Source organism: Clupea harengus, chromosome 5 (assembly GCF_900700415.2).
Source record: "Clupea harengus chromosome 5, Ch_v2.0.2, whole genome shotgun sequence".
Taxonomy (NCBI): domain Eukaryota; kingdom Metazoa; phylum Chordata; class Actinopteri; order Clupeiformes; family Clupeidae; genus Clupea; species Clupea harengus.
Genome location: NC_045156.1, coordinates 12,399,123 through 12,424,122, shown reverse-complemented (window position 1 = coordinate 12,424,122; position 25,000 = coordinate 12,399,123). Strand labels below are relative to the sequence as shown.

The 25,000-nt window shown below is 45.2% G+C and overlaps 2 protein-coding genes across 5 annotated transcripts in view; both read left to right on the top strand.

The window, feature by feature from the left end:
- The window catches only part of pmepa1 (prostate transmembrane protein, androgen induced 1), a 23,909-nt gene extending 13,463 nt beyond the window's left edge, over nt 1–10,446 (top strand). The window contains exons 2-4 of one of the 3 annotated variants that reach the window (XM_031567758.2): nt 4,015–4,190; nt 4,745–4,798; nt 5,070–10,446. In XM_031567758.2, the coding sequence (XP_031423618.1) occupies nt 4,015–4,190; nt 4,745–4,798; nt 5,070–5,612 (773 nt within the window). In that variant the 3' untranslated portion in view covers nt 5,613–10,446. Of the gene's footprint in view, nt 1–4,014; nt 4,191–4,744; nt 4,799–5,066 lie in introns of all 3 variants that reach the window. The other 2 variants (XM_031567757.2, XM_031567759.2) reach the window with 2 other exon arrangements.
- A 5,222-nt stretch (nt 10,447–15,668) lies between these two features.
- The window catches only part of prkcda (protein kinase C, delta a), a 16,280-nt gene continuing 6,948 nt past the window's right edge, over nt 15,669–25,000 (top strand). Inside the window, exons 1-11 of one of the 2 annotated variants that reach the window (XM_031567754.2) lie at nt 15,669–15,997; nt 17,768–17,808; nt 17,964–18,122; nt 19,548–19,747; nt 19,930–19,996; nt 20,717–20,876; nt 22,222–22,253; nt 22,405–22,490; nt 22,753–22,882; nt 23,115–23,215; nt 24,256–24,340. In XM_031567754.2, coding sequence (XP_031423614.1) covers nt 18,014–18,122; nt 19,548–19,747; nt 19,930–19,996; nt 20,717–20,876; nt 22,222–22,253; nt 22,405–22,490; nt 22,753–22,882; nt 23,115–23,215; nt 24,256–24,340 — 970 coding nt within the window. In that variant the 5' untranslated portion in view covers nt 15,669–15,997; nt 17,768–17,808; nt 17,964–18,013. The remainder of the gene's footprint in view (nt 15,998–17,767; nt 17,809–17,963; nt 18,123–19,547; nt 19,748–19,929; nt 19,997–20,716; nt 20,877–22,221; nt 22,254–22,404; nt 22,491–22,752; nt 22,883–23,114; nt 23,216–24,255; nt 24,341–25,000) is intronic. The other variant, XM_031567753.2, reaches the window with a different exon arrangement.

The window sequence follows — 25,000 nt, the reverse complement described above, 5'->3', positions numbered from 1 at the left end:
TGATGCGTTACATTGTATTTCTTTACATTTCAAGGCTTTTACAAATGCATGAAAACATTGCGTGACAAACACCCAAAACAAGCAATGTTGTCTCTATGGGTCCTTGGAGCTGCATTATCGCTGTTGGACTTCTTTAAAAGCCTCCTAACCATACGTGGTTACAGAGTGCTATTTAAAATAATTGTGCTATAACTTCTCTCACACACACACACACACACACACACAAACACACACAGGGTGCTGCGACGTGTCTTCATGCAGATTTGAACGCTATCAAACAAATCTGTCTAGACAGAAGCCCCCTCCCTAGAGACCCCCCCCCCCCCCCCCGCTCTCTGTCACACTCCCTTCTCAGTGGTCTGGCCTCTCAGACTCATCTGGGGTTCTCACTCCCATCCCCCCTCCATGTCCCTTGTGAGTTCGCTACACACACACACACACACACACACACACACACACACACACACACACACACACACACACACACACACACACACACACACACACACACTCTCAGCCATGCTCTATTGTCTGGTTCGGAGGGTAGAGGGGGGGTCGTCGGGGGGCGATCAGCTGTGTGTGTCGGAATGCGAAATGAGGCGGGGGTGTGTTCCCATCGTTGGTAGACCCCAGACGGCCACGGAGTGTATGCCTCAGTGTGTGTGGTGTTGGCGTTGGGGTACTTACCGGGAGTGAAAGTGCTGGATTCTAAACTGTTGCTGCTGTGCTGTGTGCATCACCTCTCCTTGCTGGTGTATGGGAACTACCTGCATTGCCTTTACCTGTGTGTATGTGCGCGCGTGTGTATGTGTGTGTATGTTTGTGTGTGTGAAGTGGTGGGCTTTTTCGAGTGTGTGTGACGCACAGCTGACAGCATGCAGCCCGTCTCCAGCAGCGGCCATGAGTTTTGTGACCACAGCGTGTGTGAGGGTGAGTCTTCTCGTACACCACAGACTTATGGTCTCTGTAGTTTTCACATTACTCATTTTGCTAACACTTTTATCCAGAGTGAAATCAGTATTGTACAGAGAAGTTTTCATCAGTGATTCAGTATGTGTATAAGCTGACATGTGTGTCCATAGATAGGGATACTAGACAGATATCGTATTGTCCTTAACACTAAATTTAGCGACGTAGTGACGGTATGGGACAGATCAGTATGATTGCTTCCCAGGTAGCAAACCCATGACCCATGACCTTTGGGTTGCCAGTTAATCAGCAGGAGCACTTTGGGATGTTCTTTGTTTCCCCTAAATGTGTCTGCGCTTCAGAAGGGGAGGCTTTAAGCATTAATGTGTATGTGAATTGCTTGAAAGTTGATTCCGGAGTTGGGCTTGGTAAAACCTCAGGAACTGTTCTCGGTAAAACCTCAGGAACTGTTCTCGGTAAAACCTCAGGAACGGTTCTCAATAGACATGAGTGTGAATGTAAGCGGACACTTTGTGGAGAGAAGGTGATGGTACTACCACTTTCACTGATCTCCAGAGCAGCGCAACAGGGCAATGTTACTCCGCTCAGTGTAACTCCACTCAGTGTTACTCCATTCAGTTACTCCAATCAGTTACTCCACTCAGTGTTACTCCATTCAGTTACTCCACTCAGTGTTACTCCATTCAGTTACTCCATTCAGTTACTCCACTCAGTGTTACTCCATTCAGTTACTCCATTCAGTGTAACTCCACTCAGTGTTACTCCATTCAGTGTTACTCCACTCAGTGTTACTCCATTCAGTTACTCCACTCAGTGTTACTCAATTCAGTGTAACTCCACTCAGTGTAACTCCACTCAGTGTTACTCCACTCAGTGTTACTCCATTCAGTGTTACTCCGCTCAGTTACTTCATTCAGTGTTACTCCATTCAGTGTTACTCCATTCAGTTACTCCATTCAGTGTTACTCCACTCAGTGTTACTCCATTCAGTTACTCCATTCAGTTACTCCACTCAGTGTTACTCCATTCAGTGTTACTCTATTCAGTTACTCCGCTCAGTGTTGCTCCGGTGTTACTCGCTCAATGTTACTCCATTCAGTTACTCCGCTCAGTTACTCCATTCAGTGTTACTCCATTCAGTTACTCCATTCAGTTACTCCAATTAGTTACTCTCCTCAGTGTTACTCCATTCAGTTACTCCACTCAGTTACTCCACACAGTGTTATTCCACTCACTGTTACTCCATTCAGTTACTCCATTCAGTTACTCCACTCAGTGTTACTCCATTCAGTTACTCTCCTCAGTGTAACTCTGTTCAGTGTTACTCCATTCAGTGTTACTCCCTGTCTCTGAAAATAAAGAAGCAACAAAATAGCCAGAAAAGCTAACCTGGCAAAATGCGATCGGTGGAATCTGCAACTGAAAATCTCTTGTGTGTATTCTAAGAATTGAGTATTTGCTTGGTGTTTCTGTGTTAGTGGGCCTAGGCTGAGGTGTGTTCAAAATAGCAAACAAGGCAAACGTTTTTCAAACTGTTTTTTTGTGTCTGAGGAAGTAGCTCTCGGCGAACATACATGGATTCTGGGCTAAAGGTTATCGTTTCAATCAAACAAAAAAATTCAAATTTAAAGTTCAAAGAAAACATCTTCGCCTCGAGGGTTCGCTTCTGTTTGCCAAATTGTAACACGCCTCCGGTTTTGTCTGCAGGCTTAACTGCACTTTGCATGGGCTACCAAGGGCCCTGGTCCAACTGGTTATGTGTGTGTGCTGAACCTGCAATTACTGTAGTAATGACAACCAAGATAGGAAATGTTATTTCAACATCTGACAGTCACGCATTCTGAAACCAGTCAGTTGTGACTGTGGTTTTGAGCAGAGACTAGTTCACACCAAGTCCTTAAACCATGAGATGCAGGTACAGATCACCTTTTAAAGAGGCAGCTCTGTCAGTCCGATCATTTAAATTGAATTAACTCGTTCTAAGTCATAACGAATAGCAAATAACTAAATTCTCTCTAAGCATGTCACCCTAAACTAAGACCGATGCTGTCCTTAAGCAAGCTTATGGCAGTAGTGTTGAGGAAAGCCACTTGACTGCTAGTAAGTGCCTGGCGAGGTGGTGAGCTGACTGTTTAATGCATAACAGACAGTCTGGCCGTCTTAGCCAGTCTACAAGGGGGGCGGGGGGAGAGCCCAAACAGCAGGTGATGTTCCTAAGAAGAAAAGTAAATAGGAATTCTGTCTTTGGTTGTTTATTTGTGCTATTGTGCTGTGTGTGTGGTTGTTTATTTGTGCCATTGTAAACACGCAGACAGAGCAGACATTTTGCGTCTTCGCCAACACCAGCCTTTGGCATGGACACGTCTGAAATGTAAGCCTGAATGCAGCCGAATCGGTTACATCTGGGATTTCAAAGTAGATTCGTATTGTTCGGTTGGATTCACTTACTATGTTTTTCCTAGCTGTCTGGTTGGTTCAAGTTTAATTTGTCTACAAGGAGGAGGAATGCCAAGCAACACTGGAAGTGTCTGAGAGATGTCTTTATTTGTTTGGACTGTCGTAAAACGTTCTGGAACATGCCCCAGCGCTCTCTCGAACCTGACATTGTTCTGCTTGATTCTATTCTGGTTGAAGGTCACTGACTGTGTTTTGCGTTGGTGTCTGTTTAGTTTAATTTGTCTCGAGGGTTGAATTTGATTCTTTTTTTGTGACTTCCAATTTTCTGTCAGGTGATAGTCTGTTAGTCACACAGCATTGCTGTCTGTGTGTGTGTGTGTGTCCATCTTGTGTGTCTGAGTAATTCTCTATCACAGTGTTCTACAACAATACTCTGCTAGTTGTCTCTGTAATGTGTGAGATCTCGACATAGCATTAAGTACATTAACTCTTACACTACTTCAAATAATGTGGGTATAAGAGATACTGTTACAGGGTTGTGTTACTCCAAGTGTTAATGATTTTGCAGAAGTCATTGAGGTTTTGTGTAAGTCTACTAGAGTGTGTGTGTGTGTGTGTGTGTGTGTGTGTGTGTGTGTGTGTGTGTGTGTGTGTGTGTGTTCATAAGTGGATGTAACAAACATGCAGTGTGTGGTTCTGTATTTGTAGGCCAGCTGGAGTTTGTGCAGATTCTGGTGATCGTGGTGGTGATGATGGTGATGGTGGTCGTGATCACCTGTCTGCTCAACCACTACAGACTGTCTGCCTACTCTCTGCTCACCAGACACGGGACTGCACGCAGACAACACCTACCCTTCACCTCAGTGAGTAAACAAACACACACACCCACACCCATATACACACACACACACACACATAGACATGCACATACAAAACAAACATTCACACACACACACACACACACACACATTCATGAATCCCTGAACACTCAAATTACAAGTCACAAAACCCTGCAGAGACAGAATACACTAATACACACACACACATACACACACACACACACACACACACACACACACACACACACACACATTCATGGTGATGCTCGTCACTCCCTCGGTGTAAAGAATTAGTTTGTCTGGATTGACTACATGTGTTAGTGCACCAGAGGCCAAGTGTAGAACAAAGCCTGTGTGTTACCCAAGACAACACAGCCATCACTTCCCATAAAACTCCTCATCGAGTCTCCTTATTGTTTGTTGTGTGTGTGTGTGTGTGTGTGTGTGTGTTGTGTGTGTGTGTGTGTGTGTGTGTGTGTGTGTGTGTGTGTGTGTGTGTGTTTTTTACTGAAGAGCACTTATTTGAAATCTAGCCCACTGCATGATGCTGATCTCCAACACCTCTTTCTCTCTGACAGGATACTAGTCTGTGGCCGTCTGATGGAGTGGGGCCCTCTAGTGGTGTGAGTGAGGTAAGGCAAGACTCCTGCATCACTGCAGCTAGCCAACACTGGATTTATTTCCAGATACAATTATTTCCAGAAACAAAATAAAACAATCTCAATCTCTCTCTCTCTCGCTCTCTCTCTGTCTCTGTCTGTCTGTCTCTCTCTGTCTCTGTCTGTCTCTATCTTCCTCTCTCTCTCTCTGTCTGTCTCTCTCTTTCATTCTGTCTCACCGCCTCATCTCTCCCCCCCCCCCCCCCCCCCCATCTCCCTCCCCCTCCCCTTCTTCTCTCAGCAGCAGGTGAGTAGCTCTCGGCCCCCAGATCAGGTGGGCTCCCGCGGCGGTGGCGGAGGCGTCGGTGGTGTGGGTCGTTTCCAGCCCACCTGGCCGTACCTGCAGCACTCCATCATCGAGCTGCCCCCCACCATCTCGCTGTCGGACGGCGAAGAGCCCCCCCCTTACCAGGGCCCCTGCACCCTCCAGCTCCGCGACCCCGAGCAGCAGCTGGAGCTCAACCGGGAGTCCGTGCGTGCCCCCCCGAACCGCACCATCTACGACGGGCCCCTCATCAACCCCCCCTGCCCCTCCACCTACAGCAGCAGCAGCGGCGGCGTCTCCATGGGGGGGTACCCCAACCAGCCGCGGCAGGAGGGCGCCCCCCCCACGTACAGCGAGGCGATAGGACACTATTACCACCACTCCCCCCCCAGGCACCTGAGGGGGGGCAACGGGGGCGGGGGCGAGGGCCTGAGAGGCGTCCCGAACCCCACACCCCTCATCCAGGCGGTGGAGAACAGGAATGCACGCAACAAGGAAAAGCAGAAAGTGCAGCATGTTTGAGGGAGGGGGGGTTGGGTTTGGTTGGGGGGTGGGTGGGTGAATCTGCTCACCTCAGACCCCCTCCGCCATTACACCTGTGAGATGAACGGGAGAGGGGTCGGACGCTAGTGTGGAAGCCGTTGCACAAAAGAAGAACGGAGAAATGTAAAAGAAGACTGTGCTTGTTCATCTCGCTCGCTTCCACTGCCCACGGAAGCCCCCAGCTTATGTCACCTGTCCTTTCAGTGATCACTGCTTCGTATCATTACCACGGGTTCACCACTTTAAAACACAAACAAGGTGAATCTCCTAAAGTCATTTTTCTTTTTTACTTTTGCATTGTCCAGATCCACAGAGGCTAAATGATATTCCATAATCCATGCTTTTCTTTTTTTTTTAGCTTAAATCATTCTTATACGGGAGTTAAAGCACCTTTCTGTTTAAAAAGCGTTCTTTTCGAGTCATGTTGCTCCTCCCCCTTTCTGACTGCCAGTCTCCATAGAAACCAAGACCCTGTCTGCTGACTGGCCGGACAGGGCGCCTAGAGGAGGAGCTCGCTTTTGTAGACCGCTTTGAGTTATCCACTTGGCTTCCAGAGAAACGTTTGCACAAACTTGTGAGCAAGACTGTTCTTTAGTAGTTTGACAACATGCGAGAAACAAATGTCTATAACTTGTAGAAGACGAGAGGATTGCCTGCTAAGATTTTTGTAAGATTTTTTTTTTTTATTTAATTTTTTTAAAGAACACATTCTAAAGAGGAAGTGCTTTTTTTCACCTGTTCTAGAAGTAATCTGTTTGGGTACCAACTGAAGCGTGTTGAACGATGTGCTCTTTGTCCCTTCAGTCTGGATGTCAGCATGTGAATATGGATGCCATTGTATCTGGTTGCTCCCCGTGTAAAACCTTGTGCCTCATGCAATCCAGGGTTCGGCGGGGATGAGAAGGAGAGAGAGAGAGAGAGAGAGAGAAAGAGAGAGAGAGAGAGAGAGAGAGGCAGTCTGTTTAAAAGGCTATAGTTTTGTAATATTTCAAGACAAATATTAGATGATGTAGTACTCTAATTAACAGAAATAGATCTTTCAGGTGTGCTGTAGTTGAAGCACCATGTCTTTAGATGAGCCAGGAGGCGATTCTGAAGGAGAACTATGTGTGTTTCAGGACGGTGGGACGACGACTATGAACGCATGGTTGAGAGATCCCACCCATCGCTTTGCATCACAGCTCACTTTTAGCTTGAGACTTTGCTTAGGGTGAAGTGATAGTGGCTGAAAGATCTTAAACACGTCACTCATATGTAGCGGGTACATCAACAACTGATTTTATGGGGGATAATTAATAATTGATTAAGAGCCAGGTACAAGGTTTTCCATTGCCAGTGAGGACATATACATGTATATGAAAACTGAAAACAAAACTTAAAAGGCACAAAGTTATTTATGTAAAAACAAAGTCTAAAAATTGCACTATTTAAATATAACAGAATGGGAAGCAGAGGCTTGTGTACAAATGGAAAAAAAAATCTCTTGTGTCACTTGTTTGTAATTTCGAGGGCCTGTATGTCAGTCAGTGTGTGTGTGTGTGTGTGTGTGTGTGTGTGTGTGTGTGTGTGTGTGTGTGTGTGTGTGTGTGCCATGAGAGAACCTTAAAGCCTGGATCTACATGTGAAGCCCCCGGTACAACCCTAAACCCGGCTTTTAAAGGGAGCTTATGTCAGCCCTGGACCCAACCCAGCAGAACACATCAGTCTGTCGCTGAGCTGTCGCTGTCTACTCGTCTCCCACAGGACAGAGTCACGGAGCACTTCTAAAAAGACCTGCTTCACATCCAGCCCAGAGGACGCCTCCATCTTAAGGGACGCTGGCCGGAACGGAGCTCTGTCTGGAGCGGGTTCTGGCCCAGATGAGACATAGATCCGTTCTAGACTCGCAACTTATTTATCCTTGACTTGCCCTGTTTCTAATACAGAGAGAGACGGTCAGACAGTCAGACAGCCTGCTGTTGCTGCAGACAGTCATTGGCCAGATCTGACGTCTGTCCCTCTCCGCAGACTGTACGGTTCTAGTGAGAGCTGATCTGCTGCTGGTCCAGGTGTGGGTGTACATGGTTTTGAGGGGGCCTCAGCACTTTAAAGATGAGAGGGGGAGACACAATCCCCAGACAGCACTGGTCTACCAGCCTTTATGCAATAGCTCCCCCTAGAGGCCTGGAGCCACAGGGACCTCCAGTGTGCTAGCATCCCAATGCAGGAACAGAGAGAGAGAGAGAGAGAGAGAGAAAGAGAGGAGACCAGGACAAATCATACCTGTGCTCTCCTCGAGCGTCTCCTCAGCTTGGGAGGATTGCGTGTCCATGTTCGTTTCCATGCATCTCCTGAGGCTGATGGAGCGGGAGTGACGCGCGCCCTAAGCGATCACTCTTGCGTATAGGCCCTGGCTGCCAGTTTCAGACTGTCGTACTGCCTTTGGACATTATCACAAGAAAGGACAGGTTATGAACACTCATGCCTGAGAAGAATGGCATATACAGGCCTCAGGCAGATTACTAACCAACAGATGCCTGTGCAGTGACCACTGGTATAGTCCTGTCCTGGGCAGTGAGGTGACCACCGGTATAGTCCTGTCATGTGCAGTGACCACTGGTATAGTCCTGTCCTGTGCAGTGACCACCGGTATAGTCCTGTCCTGTGCAGTGACCACCGGTATAGTCCTGTCCTGTGCAGTGACCACCGTATAGTCCTGTCCTGTGCAGTGACCACCGGTATAGTCCTGTCCTGTGCAGTGACCACCGGTATAGTCCTGTCTTGTCCTGTGCAGTGACCACTGTATAGTCCTGTCCTGTGCAGTGTGATGCAGCAGATAGCCAAGGTGATGCATGTGAACATGAGACATTTTAATCATGTAGTAGATGACCCAAATGAGCAGCCTAAAGCCAGACCCTGACTCAGTGTGTGTGTGTGTGTGTGTGTGTGTGTGTGATCAGCCCTACTCCATAGCGAGGGGAGATTACAGATACACGTGTGTGTGTGTGTGTGTGTGTGTGTGTGTGGCTGGCTGGTACACGTTTGGCTTTGGCTAGCTCCCCCCCAGTGCTGTCTGAGCCCACGTCTATGGAAGAGACAAGAATCGGGAGGTGCGTGTGAATGAATGGAATTAGTGGAGGGAATTGATCACGTGTATTGATCACGTGTAGCTTTGGCCACAAAGGCAGATGCTGCTTCACTTCTCCTTCCGGCATGGCAGAATCAGATCTCTTATATCAGCCATAGATGGGAGGAGAAGGCAATCGGAGCAGTGCTGTCTACTGGTGGGGCAAAGCTGTAACCACGCAAACACACATGCAGTATACATGCAGTATACATACACACGTACACACATACACACTCACATATAGACACACACACGCATGTACACAAATAAATACACACACACACACAAAAACCTGAGAAAAATGTGGTCAGTGTGTGCTTGTGTTGGTTCAACTCCCTCACAGTTTCTGTGGATTTCTTAGAGCTCTTGCTGAAGAAGCCCTCTCTCGAAATATGATGTGTGTGTGTGTGTGAGTGCATGTGGACGCTGATGATGACGATGATGATGATGATGATGATGATGATTTTAAAGAGGTTTTGTGGAGAATGTTGCAATACACCTATTATTTGCCTTTTAATAATGTAGTTATGTTCATTCAGAGAGAATTGTAACTTTTGTTATCGTGTTTTGTTATTATTGTTTAGTTTTGTAGAAAAGAAATGTCATTTGGTCCAGATTCACTCAACACAAATGCAGAAGTTTGCTGAAGAAGCTCGTTCTTCCTTCAGTTTTGGACTCCCCTCTGTGTGTTTAGTCATGGAGACATAGTCACACACACACACACACACAAATACAAACATATCTGCACTTAGGTCAACCTGACTGGCTACATTTCTGAAAACCTTTGCTTCTTCTAAATGTGTGCCTTTTTGAGGAGTATGTAAGCTAAAAGTCGTCTGAAACGTTTAGGGCATTTTGCTCTTTGCGCTGTTGCCTTTTCTCACTTGAAACCCTACTTTTTAATATTATGCCAAAAAAATAATTTCTAAATAAAACATACAGTAACTGAAAATAGCTAACCATTTAACTCTCAACTGGGTTTTGAGATCAGACTAGTAACCTAAAAGTGGAGCAGGGCTCGTAAAATGGCCGAGCACTAATCTGCAGCACACGTGGATCACACCGTAGAGGAGAGGGAGAGCAGGATCCTCAGAAGGCCTCGGAGACAGATCTGGTGCCTCTCACGGTCTCCCTGCCCTCCTGACTGTCTCTGAGGCCTGGGCTCTCTGAGGCGTCCTGTGGGAGAGATGCTTTTCCAGAGAGGGTTGTCTCTCCCCTCCACAGGCCTGCCTACCAGCCCTGTGGACTTGAACCCGTCTCCTCCTCTACGCTTGGCCTGTGTCTAGCCTGTTGGCCTCCTCATGTTCAAGTCATGGGGAGGGGAAAAAAGGGCTTAATGCTGGTGGTATTGGTTGAGGCAGTATGTAACCCACTACAACAGTAACTGTCTGTTTGCCGTAACCTACGCTAAAAGACCTACGGGTGCTTTTAGTCCTCTGACTTTCATTGTTTTTTGTTTGTTTTGTTTATTTCATCTCTCTTCTGTCACATGGTTGATGCCAATCTGTTGCCATGGTGACTAAAATCTATTATTGGCTGGCGACTCTTAACTACTCACTTGAAAACAATCCTGTTCATGTTGTATTTATATTGGATCTTTTAAATGTGTTGTTGCGTTTGTATATCTGTTTTAAGGAGAAGAACAGACTGTAGTTATTAAACATTTTAATTAGCCCCGATTAAAACAATAAAATATTTTATAAAATATCTTTTCTTGTTGTTCTTTTTTTTTTCTCTACCTCTCTCCTTGTGTCTCGCCCCTTCTCTGGTTCTGTTCAGTATAGAACTATACTTATAGTGTGCAGACATGGCAATGACACACTTCTGGAGATCTGTAATTATGATGATGCACCATGAGATATGAAATAAATATCATGTGAAAAAATCTTTGCCCCTGGGTATGTTCCTAACTGGCGGAGAACATGGCTGTGGACAGGGTTGTTAGGGGTGTCAGCATCCTTGGTATAGTTCCTTTTTAGGTCTCTGATTGTGGTGCCTGTAGTTTGGATTAAGAAGAAAATGGTGTCTGTTGACTGTTGGCCACACTCCACACACATAAGGTGTGGCGGCCTTTCTATGATTTCTAATTTTCCAACTCCAAGTTCCAGTCAAGGCCGTGGGTCTGGTCAGCAGGTAGTGGATTACGCACTCTCGATACTCCAAAAGTTGAAAGAATAATCCATTTATTTTGGCTCCAAAAAGGTGAACATAAACAAGTATCTTTATCTCTTGCTCCATCCAAAACAGCAAGAAACCTCGGGGTCATTATTGATGACCAACTGACCTTCACGGCCCACATCGCCTCTGTCTCCAGGTCGTGCCGCTTTGCGCTATACAACATCCGCAAAATCAGGCCGTACCTAACCCAGTATGCCACCCAGCTGCTGGTGCAAACCTTGGTGAGCTCCCGCCTTGACTACTGCAACGCCCTCCTAACGGGCCTGCCGGCTTGCGTGGTGAAACCACTACAGATGATGCAGAACGCGGCGGCGCGTCTGGTGTTCAACCAACCGAAAAGGGCACACGTCACCCCGCTACTCATCGAGCTCCACTGGCTGCCAGTAGCTGCTCGCATTAAGTTCAAGTCACTTATGCTTGCCTACAGAGTGCTTACTGGTTCTGCACCCACCTACCTAAATGCTCTTGTAAGGGCAAATGTTACACCCAGGACGCTGCGCTCGTCTAGTGAGCGTCGTTTGGCACTGCCGTCCGTGCAAGCACGGCAATCCAGACTATTTTCATTTGTAGTTCCACGTTGGTGGAACGAACTGCCTAGTACTACCAGAGCAGGGGCGTCCCTCTCTACCTTCAAGAAGCTTTTGAAGACCCAACTCTTCAGAGAGCACCTCCCCTCCTAACTGGCACCTGACTAGCGCTTAACTTGCACTTCAGCAGTTACATTCCTGCACTTCTTTTTCCTCTTTTCTAGGTTGTTGTTTTTCTAATTCTCATGTAAAGTAGTATTTATTGTTACACCATGCTTTTTTATTGCTCTTAGCTTGACTGTTCTCTCCCTTGTACGTCGCTTTGGACAAAAGCGTCTGCTAAATGACTAAATGTAAATGTAAAGTAGTAAATTCAAACAATAAAGCAAAGCTAACAACAGTAAACTAAAAAAGGCTAAACTAGTATCGAAAAGTGGTCAAAAAACCGTATCTTTTACGCGCCTCTAGACCCCACATTTGGCTATCCAGTCATCTCCTAATGAGCTGTCCCGGTGACACTACTAATAATCCGTCCAGGTGAGATCTACTGATGAGCCGTCCAGGTGACAATAATTAATGGGCGGTTCAGGTGACAATTAACAATCATCCTAAAGTTCAATTAAATGGTAGTCCAATATGCAGCTAAAGAAACAATATGCAAATATAGAAACAATATAATCATATAACACAGTCAAAGTAACCCAGGGCCAATGCAAACTTATATCTGGACAAAAATGTGCAAAACGGCTACAACATAAGGTGTTCTCTTCACTGAGGTAAAGGTATTCTGTTCACTTCAGGCACAGGTAACCTTCATCCATGCATGGAAACTATGTCAGAGTCAGACCACATGACTCCTAGCCCGGATCTGGCATCTGATTCAGTAACCCCGCTATTTTGGATGCTCTATAGCAAAGGCATTCAAAGCATCTTCGCAACACGTATAGTGCTCTCAGTAGTAACACGTGATATGTGCATAACCTTCCACTAGGGGGCAATGTCTCCACATAGAGAGCACAGTTCACTGCAGCGGCTCCACCAGTCAACAAACAAACAGTCCATCATTATTTTATGGCAGGACGCACATCAGGGTCTAGGCTAGCTTGGATGCATATGCATTTTATTTGTTCTACATGAAAAATGCATGACATGCAGCCTATGCGATCTAAAGATAAACCTAATGCTAACTGTTGTCAGATTGTCACAGTGCATTCAAAACAGTAGCCTATAAACGCATAAACACAGCACAAGTAAAAAAAAAAACAATAATTTGAAAGAGCAATGCTAATACATCTAAATGATTTCTGTTCCCATGAAGAAAGCTAAAAAACAAACACAAAAAACACCTTCTACCAAAAAAGATACCTGTAATATTATAGTTTAGGGGCAGCACACTGCTGATGATAAAATCTTGCCTCAAAGCTGGTCATGGAGTTCTCTCCTTTATCCTTTCACTCCTCATACACTTATCTCCCCCTATCTCCCTTCAGAAGATTTAAACTTTAAAGGACTAGCATAGAAAAGATATTGTGTGTGGTCCAAAAAAAACGAAATCAGAACTACTGAAAAAAAAAAACAGGTCAACAAATAAATACATCACAAATATCTTCATTTGGTTTTGATTTGATATGAGGGGATTTGATATGTGCTGCATGCCCCAGCTATTTCCTTATAGGAAGATGGGGGAAATAGTGGGGTTAGATTGTCTTTCTGGGCGACTAAATAAAGAAGAAGAAAGATGGAGGGATGGGGTTGAAAGAGAGAGAAGGAGGGGATGAGAGAAACACGGAGGAAGGAGAGGGCTCTGCCTCTTTAAGTTCCCCGGAGTTTAGCTGACCCAAAATAAAGGGAGGAAGAGAGAGAGATGGAAGTGTTCTTTCTGGTGTACCTGAAAGTTAGGGACACCTTGCCCCATATAGAGAGTCTCATTTATCTGAGCTTACTCTCTGTTCTCGTCCTGTATCTTTACAACTCTGGATCGCTCTCGCTCTCTCTCTCTCTCTCTCTCTCTCTCTCTCTCATGTTGATCATAATATTTTACTACACAGACAGGAACACTGGGTAGGATTTTCAGGTTCGGTTGACAAGTGGATCGGATCATACTTGCAAGACAGGAGCTTCTTTGTTGCCATCGCAAACTATACCTCAACACCAACGTCCTTGACCTTTGGTGTCCCCCAGGGGTCGATCATGGGGCCTTTATTATTCAACCTTAATATGCTTGGACAAATCATTCAAGACAATAAGATTTCTTATCATAGCTATGCTGATGACACCCACACTTACTTAGCCCTATCCCTTAATGACTATGTTCCCCTAGAATCTCTTTGTCAATTGACATTGACCAAATAAACAGTTGGATGTCTCAAAACTGAAATAATCTTATTTGGGAAAAATGAGGAGACTAGGGTTGCTAGTCATCTTGACACTACAGGACTTAAAGTGAAGGACACCTTGATGTCTTAATTGATTGTGATCTCAGTTTTTACAGCCATGTAAAAGCAATAACTAAATCAGCTTTTTACAATCTCAAAAACAGCCAAACTTGTCAAAACATGATTTAGAAAAACTCGTTCATGCCTTTATCTCCACCAAAATACTTCTCAGATATGTTTCAATAGTACACACCTGCTAGACCTCTCAGATACCTGGAGAGAAATTGGTTAGTAGTACCTACTATCAGAACTAAACATGGCGAAGTAGCTTTTAGCTGCTATGCTGCTATGCTGCTCAGGAACCAACTTCCTAATGACACCAAAGGTGCTCCAACTGCAGCCAGTTTCAAATCTAGAATTGAGACCCAACTGTTATCGATGCTTTCTTTTAACTGATTGAACACACACACACACACACACACACACACACACACACACACACAGACACACACTCACACACACATGCACACCTTTATCATCTTGTTTACCCTCCGTCTGTCCCTCTTTCTCACACTCACCCACACAAATGAGAGAACACACTTGCTAATCATTACGTGAATACTAACATGTCAGTGTTAAAACATTAACTTTTCACTACATACAGTACATTCACGCACACATGTTTTTCTTCCCTTTTACCATATATTTGTTTTCCATTTGTGTTATCCTTTTTGAAATATCCCGGATTGGCAACATCATTGCATAGCAGCACACTGAAAGAAGTACAGCAGTTTAGTGGGAGATGCGACAGTTGGCGATAAGAGGTGTTTTAGTCTATAAGAAATCAAAGTGTTCATGAGATAAGGCTTTCTTGAATGGAGAAAAGAGAGCGTTGAGAGAGAAAGAGAGAGAGAAGAAGCGACATCGACTAATAGAGCACTCCTATGACATTGTCCTGACATTTCTAGGTCTGTACCTGACGTATGCTCCATGGCCATGTTGGGGAGGGGGCATGCAGGGGGGGGGGAGGAGAAACCAAGTGAGACACACATCCTGTTATTTTCCATCAGGGCTGAAATGAGATGAATACACAAACACAGACAGACAGACACACACAAACACATAGACAGATAGACACACACACACACACACACACACACACACACACAGACACACACAAACACACCCACACCACATCCTCCCATTTCAGTTAGCCTTTTTCTGCAATCTCTTGGTCTCTCTTTCCATGAATCTGTGTGGTAACGTCATGAAACACACTCGCACGAAGACTCAGGTCACTAATTCACTGTGTGTGTGTGTGTGTGTCTGTAAGCGCTCGCCTGAGGACCAGTCATAGCCACCACACACACACACACACACACACACACATAGACACAATTTAACAGCTCTCTCGCTCTCTCTCTCTCTCTCTCTCTGTTTCACTCGCTCGCTTGGACATTGTGTAATGCACAGCTCTGTTCCCACACACAAATCTAGGCCACACTTTCCTGCACTGCGGATAGACTAGAAAACAGGACATCACACACACACACACACACACTCACTCACTCACATGGGTGCACGAAAACACACACACATACAAAGAGTGATAAAACATATGAAATGTGGGTACCAAACTAAAATCAGTAGGCTTATCTCTCTCTCTCTCTCTCTCTCTCTCTCACACACACACACACACACACACAAACAGTGACATTATACACCAGTGCCTGAGTCAGTGATGCATATGTCCACGTGTGTGAAAATTATAATGACATAACATCAATAGTGTGGAGCCTGCCAGGTCATACACTCGCACTCTAACCAACTGAAACACACTCTCTCTCTCTCACTCATACATACACACTGAGAGAGAGAGAGAGAGAGAGAGAGAGAGAAATACACAATTAACGTCACAATGCTTTCTCTCGCTTCTGACTGTACATGTCTGTGAGTGTGTGAGCAGACGGCACTGAGGCAGGGCGCGCGCAGAGGCCAGGGTGTGTGTTGGGTATCGGCACCTGGTCGACGTCACTACACCCAAGCCCGCGGAGGAGCCCGTGAGCGACCTCCACTTCCTCATACGGTGGAATGTAAGTGGTGGGCAACAAACCTGAAGAAAAGAGCAGAAAGAAACATTAAGAAAGAGCAACGGTCGGAATTTTTCGCAAGAGAGCGGTAAGTCGCTTTGCATGAAAAGGGGTCAGTTTCTTCAAACTGGGAGAATAGAGATTCACTCTGAAGAAATGTTTTTTTTTAGCAGTGGTTTGACATCTCTCTAACAAGTGTGAACTTGACTTCCATTGCTCTGCCTCTCTTTTCACACATACTCTGTTTCGGTCTAGTTATCCCTTTGCGCTCTTGCTTGTCACGGTTTCACTCGTTAGCATTTCATACCTTGCATTTATAGTCTGCTGAAGTGTCATGTACACATTTGAATGTAATGGCTTACTTTTTAGTGTGTGTTTGGGTAGGGGTGACATGTGCCATGCGTGTTTTTGCTTGTGAAGGCTCAAACTCTACTCTACCTACATTGAAACACGCAATGCCGCAACTGTGTTTCGAGTCAGTGGTTAGAATCAGGCTACACATCCTCTATGCGCTGAGGCGGACTGCATACGGCGGAAAAGCCACTGCGTCCTCCTCACCTCCAGGATGTAAAATTAACCAAACATGCCGCTAAAAGGCTAAAGTGGTGTTCAGTCTGAATAGATGGGGAATGTAAGGGAAAGCTGTTGGCCACAGTGTATCTGGTCACAAGTCATGTTAGGTAGGTCAGTACACAGAAGATAAATCACTTTGTGACTGCAGTAAAACCACATAAACGTTAGTCAGGGCTAAACAAGAACACCGACGTACGGGGGGGGGAGTGTCTTCACATCTTTCACCCGTCCTTGCACACGACCTTTCAGCTTCTTGGCAGTCTCAATTTCTCCACTTGATGCTTGACACCCGCTACTCTGTCAACTCTCGTCTGAGAAGCTGATCTAGAACCAGGTCGTGTGTTCTGCTCAGGCACAGATGCATCTCTTGGTTGGAGCACTTTGGCTAGTCTGTATCCAGGTCAAAGCATGGATGCTTTATTTAGAGGGGTGCAGTCAGGACAGGCTCAGGGGTGTGTTCTGACGGCAGGAGCGCAGTGCACAGGGACTCGGCATAAAAGCCTGCTTGTTTCGGGTTCGCAAAAGTCTTGTATGTGTGAAAATCTTCTTTTAATTGGAGGGCACACCATTTATAAGTAGGGATATCGAGATTTGTCCTTTATTCTGAATATAATGGTTCCATCTGTTCTGTAAATATATTTGTATATTAGTGCCGTAGTCACACTTTTCTCGTGCTGCTGATAACGAGCTCGTATGCCCTTCCAACCCTATAGCGGCAAACGAAGTGTAGTCTCTGTAGCCTCACGACAATTATACGCCATCAGGTTTGCTATATTGCTATATTTGGTCATATTTGTAAGCCTTACCATTTAGTGTTTGCTGTAGTTATAGTGAAAACAGTATACAAACTTAACTCGACATAGACAACTTCTCAAACAAATAGTTTACTGGTTTTTTTTCACTAAACGTTTAAACTCGCTTGAAGTGGCCATTCCCTTATGTCGGTAGGTCAATTAATTCCATTGTTGCATCGCTACCTACAAATCTGCAATAGGTTGTGTAATATGTTTCTCATTGTCAAATTAGATCAATCTCTATCTCTCTCTCACACACACACACACACACACACACACACACACACACACACACACACACACACACACACACACACACTCACATAGAATTAATTATTTCACATGCATATTTCACACTCACTCATTACACACACATACACACACACAAACACATTTTGTTTCTAGGTTTGGGCTGAGTTGGAGGATTGAAAGTGTTACATGTCTAGACCTGCAGGCCTAAGGAATGTTGATCTTACTATCTGGCTTTTCAGGTGTTGTGCTGGCCTGTGTTCGGAACAGTAAATGTTTATAGGTGTGTGCATTTCTAGGTGAATCTGAATTAACACATTCGTTTTGATGTATGTTTTATTGTATTATATATGCATTAGTGTTACACTTGTGTACTAATCTACTAATCTTTCTCTCTCTCTCTTTCTCTCTCTCTGTCTTGTCTCTTTTGCTTTCTAGATTGAGCGTGTGTATGTGCGTGTGTGTCTGAGTGTGTCTGAGAGGTGACCATGGCGCCATTTCTGCGGATATCTTTCAGTGCGTATGACCTGGGAGCTCTGTCCCCCATCACTGAGTCTCCTTTCTGCGCTGTCAAAATGAAGGAGGCACTTGGCACAGGTTTGTGTGTGTGTGTGTGAGTGTGTGTGAGTGTGTGTGAGTGTGTGTGTGTGTGTGTGTGTGTGTGTGTGTGTGTGTGTGTGTGTGTGTGTGTGTGTGTGTGTGTGTGTGTGTGTGTGAGTGTGTGTTTGTGTGAGTGCTTCATGTGTGAATGAGTGTGTGTGTGTGTGTGAGAGAGAATGTGTTTACGTGTAAATATATGATATGTAGAGTTGTATGCAAATGTTTGGGCACCCCTGTGGAAATTTACAACGGATTTAGTTGATTTGTAAAGTGAAAAGAAGTAACTAAAACCCCCTCAGCTAAGAAACATTAAACAATAAGGCGTACTTCAAATGTCCTTCTTAAGTTATTTACTTAAAAAAGGAAAAGTAATGGTGGTATGTGCATGTTCTGAGATACAGTATGTATAGTGTTTTGAATGCACATCATGCTTAAGATTAACCTACAGATTTTGAATCATGCTTTTAAGTTTGGAGACAGCCGGACACTCAACACCCCCTGTCTGCTCTTCTTGAAGTGGTGTACTTTGATACTTTGAATCGTTGTCCTGTTGTAGAGACAAACGTCTTGTAGGCTTCAGTTCCTTCACTGGCTGTATGCCATTTGCATTCTGAAAAGTGTTAAAATTCAGATGAACCCATTCTTCCCTTCATTCGTTTCCTGTGCGATTGGCTGCTAAAACCCCCCACGTGCTTAACAGTACTCAAGGGCTTCTTTAACTTCTTCAAACGCTGCTCCTGTTTCGTCCGAAAACACCTTTGGTGATTGGAACCAAATAACACAATTTTGTTTACTTCATCTGCTCACAACACTTATTTCCCAAATGACTGTGGCCTATTAATTCAGACCTTGACATTTCTGATTAGGTCGTTAGTCAAGTGTCCCCTCTGATGGCCCTTCTAGGTTGTCAATATTTGTCCAAGCAGCACTGCGCGGTGGAATGGTGCGCCACCACACCTGCGTCAGATCAATCCTCCCGCAGGTCTTTGGAATCACGCGAGGGGATTGGTTGGCCTTTCTGCCCGGCAGACGACGTGCAGTTTTATCTGAGCGTGTTCTTGGTCCTCAAAATCTCGCCTCGACTTCCACAGTTACCCTTAACAGCCATTTCTTTAATAACATTTCAGTCATTGGAAAATGCAAGTTGGAAATGCTTTGATATAAACCTCTGTTTTACTGAGGCAAAAGCTCTTTATAACTACATACCTTCCCCCACTGAGTTTTGGTTAGGCTGGTTTTGTGAGGTCCAGTAAGCCCATAAGGGTATCTGTGTAAATGGTGCCGTGTGTGTGTGTGTGTGTGTGTGTGTCTGTGTGTGTGTGTGTGTGTGTGTGTGTGTGTGTGTGTGTGTGTGTGTGTGTGTGTGTGTCTGTGTGTGTGTGTGGGTGTGTGTGTGTGTGTGTGTGTGTGTCCTCTCCTCAGAGCGAGGGAAGACCCTGGTCCAGAGGAAGCCCACCATGTTTCCTGCCTGGAGGGCCAGTTTTGATGCCCACGTCTACGAGGGGCGGGTCCTGCAGGTGCTACTCATGCAGACAGCTGAAACGCCATTGGCTGACGTCACCATCGGCGTGTCTGTTCTGGCGGAGCGCTGCAAAAAGGGAAATGGTCGTGCAGAATTTTGGGTGAGTTAGGGGCAGAGTTATTAGGTCTGTGGGATCCATAATATTCACATCATGGAGTGACCTTTCGACTTAAATGTGATTGCAGACAGCTGGCTCAGATGTGTGTGTGTGTGTGTGTGTGTGTGTGTGTGTGTGTGTGTGTGTGTGTGTGTGTGTGTGTGTGTGTGTGTGTGTGTGTGTAGATTGATCTTCAGCCCTCAGGAAAAGTCATGATGTCAGTGCAATATTTTCTAGAGGATGCAGACACAGGTAAGATGTTCATCAACCCAACCCCCGTCCACAGACACACACACACACACACACACACACACACACACACACACACACACACACACACCCAGAAGAGTATGCTGCTGAAACATGTCAGAACAACCCCATTCTATTCTTGGTTGTTTTTCTCCCTCTGTCAGAATGATTTGCCTGCCTAGTATAGTTTATGAAAGATTTCACTTAATTCCTAGGAAAGAGGGGGTGACTAAGACCTCCCACTCTACCAGTAGAACAGTACTAACTAACAAATTATATATATTATATTTGTTAAGAGGATAATACGATGAGAACATAATTGTATTGAAGCCTGGTCAAGTCAAGTCAGACATAGTACAGTACATTGAGTCCATGTCATCACATCACTAGATCTTGGTGATGATCACTCGTCACAATTAATATAAATATGCAGTATAAATCATCCAAGTTCTTTTGAGTGTAGGCACAACAACAACAACTATGTTTGGTTTGGGACAGTCACCCAACAGTCATTCACTCCTGACCTTGGCCAAGACACGAGTCTTCAGCATCAGTCTTTTCACCAATAAACAGCATCTCTAGAACAACTCTTTGGACATGCAATAAAAATAAAACAGAAAAAGATGTTTTTCTCTCTTTTTTTATTTTATTATTATTTTATTCTCTTCCCCTCTCTCTCTCTCTCTCTATATATATATATATATATCTTTTCCCCTCTGCTAGAGTGTAGGCAGTCTGTGATGCTGGAGGATGAGATGCCCACACTGAACCGCAGGCGGGGAGCCATCAAACAGGCCAAGATCCACTTCATCAAGAACCACGAGTTCACCGCCACCTTCTTCCGCCAGCCCACCTTCTGCTCCGTCTGCAGGGAGTTTGTCTGGTCAGTTCAAACATGGCATTTCAATAGAGTTGAAAACTGAATTGATTTGAATGTTTGGATTTGTACTGTTTGGCCGTACGTGTGTGTGTGTGTGTGTGTGTGTGCGCGTGTGTGCGCATGTGTGTCTGCATGTTTGTGTTTGTGTTTGTGTGATGTGTGTGTGCGCATGTGGCCTGCATATTCGTGTGATGTGTGTGTGCATACCTGTGTGTGTGTGTGTGTGTGTGTGTGTGTGTGTGTGTGTGTGTGTGTGTGTGTGTGTGTGTGTGTGTGTGTGCGTGCGTGCCTGCATGTTTATGTTTTTTGTTGTGTGTGTGTGTGTGTGCGTGCCTGCATGTTTGTCTTTTTTTGTGGTGTGTGTGTGTGTGTGCGTGCCTGCATGTTTGTGTTTGTGTTTGTTGTGTGGTGTGTGTGTGTGTGTATCCACACATGTGCTCTTGCTCATTGGTGCATAGCACCGTTTCAGCGCCCTTTGATCCTGTGGTGGAGGTTTATGATCCCACAACCTGGGCCAGATGCTTCTGGAAAGTTCTGGATAGTTCTCAGATAGCACCCAGACCGCAGCTGACTTCAAACCAGGCCAGGCCTAGATATGGCTCGAGTACATGTACACTCACGTAGCCGCCATCTTGACGGAAATCCTGCCAGGTTTGCACTCCATCTGGGCACAGATGATCTAAAGTTCAGTTGAGTTCATTCAGTAGTCCTGTATTTTTTATTGTGCCACGTTCATTTGGTCTAAAGAAGAAAACTCTGAAGTAGACTGTGACCACCTGAGGCTGGACTGCCCACCGGGCCTACTATTGTGGGGCAGGTGGCTTATGAATTACTACAGATAAATACATGTTCTTCACTGACCTCCAAAAGGGAAGTTGTGTTGTCATAAATTATCATAAATCACACGTAAGTACAATAAACACACAATGTTAGGTAATAAAAGTGACCCTCCCTGGGTTTTAGCTGCAGGCAATCACGCGCAACCTGGGAAGGTGCCCAGCTAAGATGCCTGTTCTGCAGCTGTCTCGGGAACGGCGTGGGCCGACATCCGTCCAGACAGCACTGCTTACCGCCAGCAGCTCCCTGACCTATATGCAGGGGCTGAGCACAGGAGGGCTCTAGCTATAGTTAGCAAGTTCACTCAGTCACCTGCTTCAAATGGACTCAACCTTATTCTCTCTGGCCGAGGTGCTGGACAAGCAGTGAAGGAAGGAGGGCATCTGTGGTCCCTAGGGTGGATCTAGAGAAGTGATCTGTGGTCCCTAGGGTTTGGTGGATCTAGAGAAGTAATTGAAATGAAGAATTAATGATGCTAAGTTACCTCACTCTGTATCTCTCTCATTCTCAGGGGTCTCAACAAGCAGGGATATAAGTGCAGACGTGAGTTGACATTATCGCACGCACACACACACACACACACACACACACACACATACACACACACACACACACAAGCATGGAATGAGAATCATGCTGTCCACCAGCGATCACACTCACCGATCAAGTTGTGCAATGGTGTATTTTTTCCCAGAGTGCAATGCGGCCATCCATAAGAAATGCATTGACAAGATCATCGGCAGGTGCACCGGAACTGCTGCCAACAGTAGAGACACAGTGGTATGTATGACCACAAAACCTTAACATAAATAAAAACATACAGACAGACAAGGAGATGTCAGGAGCATGGTGATGATGATGATGATGATGATGATGATTGTGTGTGTGTCCACATGTGTGTGTGTGTGTATATAGTTTCAGAAGGAACGCTTTAATGTCAGGAGTAGCATGGTGGTGATGATGATGATGATGATGATTGTGTGTGTGTTTGTGTCTGCATGTGTGTGTGTGTGTGTGTGTGTGTGTGTGTGTGTGTGTGTAGTTTCAGAAGGAGCGCTTTAAGATCGACATGCCACATCGTTTTAAGACTCACAACTACATGAGTCCTACCTTCTGTGATCACTGTGGGAGCCTGTTGTGGGGTCTGGTTAAACAGGGACTCAAGTGTGAGGGTAAGGATGTATGTGTGTGTGTGTGTGTGTGTGTGTGTGTGTGTGTGTGTGTGTGTGTGTGTGTGTGTGCATACATGCCATAATGTCTTCTTTACAAGAGTTGTCTATATACACTCACATTGGTTTGCTGCAGATCCCTTGAGTAAAGCGCTCATTCTGCTGCCCTGGTCTTCAGTTGTGAAGACTGCTTCTGTGTCCTGCTCACTGCTCTTACTGTGTCTCTGGTCCTCAGACTGTGCAATGAATGTTCACCATAAGTGTCAGAAAAAAGTGGCCAACCTCTGTGGAATCAACCAGAAGCTCCTTGCTGAGGCTCTCACTCAAGTTAGCCAGGTATGAGTGCTTTACGTGTCTTACTGGTGTCCATCGTTAAAGTGTTTAATGTGTCCTACGGGGGTCCATCATTATAGTGTTTCCTTATACCTAACACGTTTGATTACTTACATGTGACATTGAGAGGTTTGGCCACCGTCAGGGGTCCCCAACCAATAGCACAAGGAATGTGACATCTTCTCCTGAGTATAACTGACATTAAATGACTGGTGCCCAACACTGGGAATCCTTCTCACTGTCTTCACCCGGACATCCCCTGAGCTTCAGAGACATCCCTAAATTTCCCTCGGGATTAATAAAGTATCCATCTATCTATCTATCTACATAGGGAAGAGAGGCAACACAACAGTTACACAGTTCCAGAGAAGTTGCCTTAAGTTTACTGATGTAACACACCGTGGCAGATTCATCTATGGTGTTGAAAAACAAAAGTAATTACTGCTCTAAGATTCTGGGGGTGCAGTCTCTGGCAAGCAGGATTTACATACACTTTTCACCCGTGGATTTAGTGTATTCTCTTCATTTAGAGTGAAAGATTTCAGTGTATTATCATACTAATGGATCTGCTGTCAATCCTGAAGCGTTGCACAGTCACCGCTGTCACTGTTCATGACTGGGAGAAGATGTGATGCAGGCAGCCTCAGGAATATAATAAGTTCTTCAGTCAGACTGCCATCACAGATATCCACTAACCCATCACCGGATCATCTCTCTGTCTGTTATATCCCCCTTTCCCTCTCTCTCTCTCTCTTTATCTGTTATATCCCCTTTCCCCCTCTCCATCTGCATGTTATATCCCCCTTTCCCCCTCTCTCTCTCTCTGTCGGTTATATCCCCCTATCCCCATCTCTCACTCTCTCTTGTCTGTTGTATCCCCCTATCCCTCTCTCTCTCCCTTGTCTGTTGTATCCCCCTTTCCCTCTCTCTCTTTCTCTTTTAAATCCCCTTGTCATTCTCTCTTTCTGTCTGTTATCTCTCTCTCTCTCTCTCTCTGTTTCTGTCTGCTATATCCCCCTCTCCTTCTCTCTTTTCTTGTGTAGAAATCCACTCGCCGCCCTGAATCTAAAGATCAGGATAGTGACGTGTACCAGGACTTCAACAGCAGCCCCGGCCCGGACACTAACGGTGAGCCACAGTAATGGGTTGTATCCTCACTGTGTTCCCTGTGCTAAGCTAACAGCTAAGCTAACAAACAAGTAGGGAAAGCTGTTGATTTCACTGTCTAGCATTGTGCTAAATGCGTTTTTGAGTCACCTAACATTAAGTGGGAGGGGAACTTCACCTGGAACTTTGAACTGGAACAAAGAGTGTGGAATGTGACCATTCTTCTAAGAGCTTAACAAGGTCAGCGGTCAGTGTAGTCAAGGCCAGTCAAACCAGCAGAATAAAAATAGAAGGTAGAATGTAATATTTGTGTCACTCAAGATTGGTCTGATAACGGTATTTAGTTATACTTTTATATAGAATGTAATGGTTGTTCTCCAATAGAGAGGACCAGAATATATGCAAAAAGACTAGCTAGAATTGGTTTTCGATCTTTAATCACTTTTAGTTGTGAACCAGCCAGAGATGTTGATCTTAGAGGGCAGACGACTAGAAGAACAGTACCAAGAATCACATATTCGAGAGAGAAAATTACAAAGCGCTTTCCCACATGTCAAAGATGCCCATTTTGGAAAATGGCTTCTCTGCTTGACTGGGGACAAATCAGTGATGGTCCTACAGGCAATGATTTTTGTAAGGGCAAACCCCATCTCTGTACAATATTTGAGACTTCCACTGTGA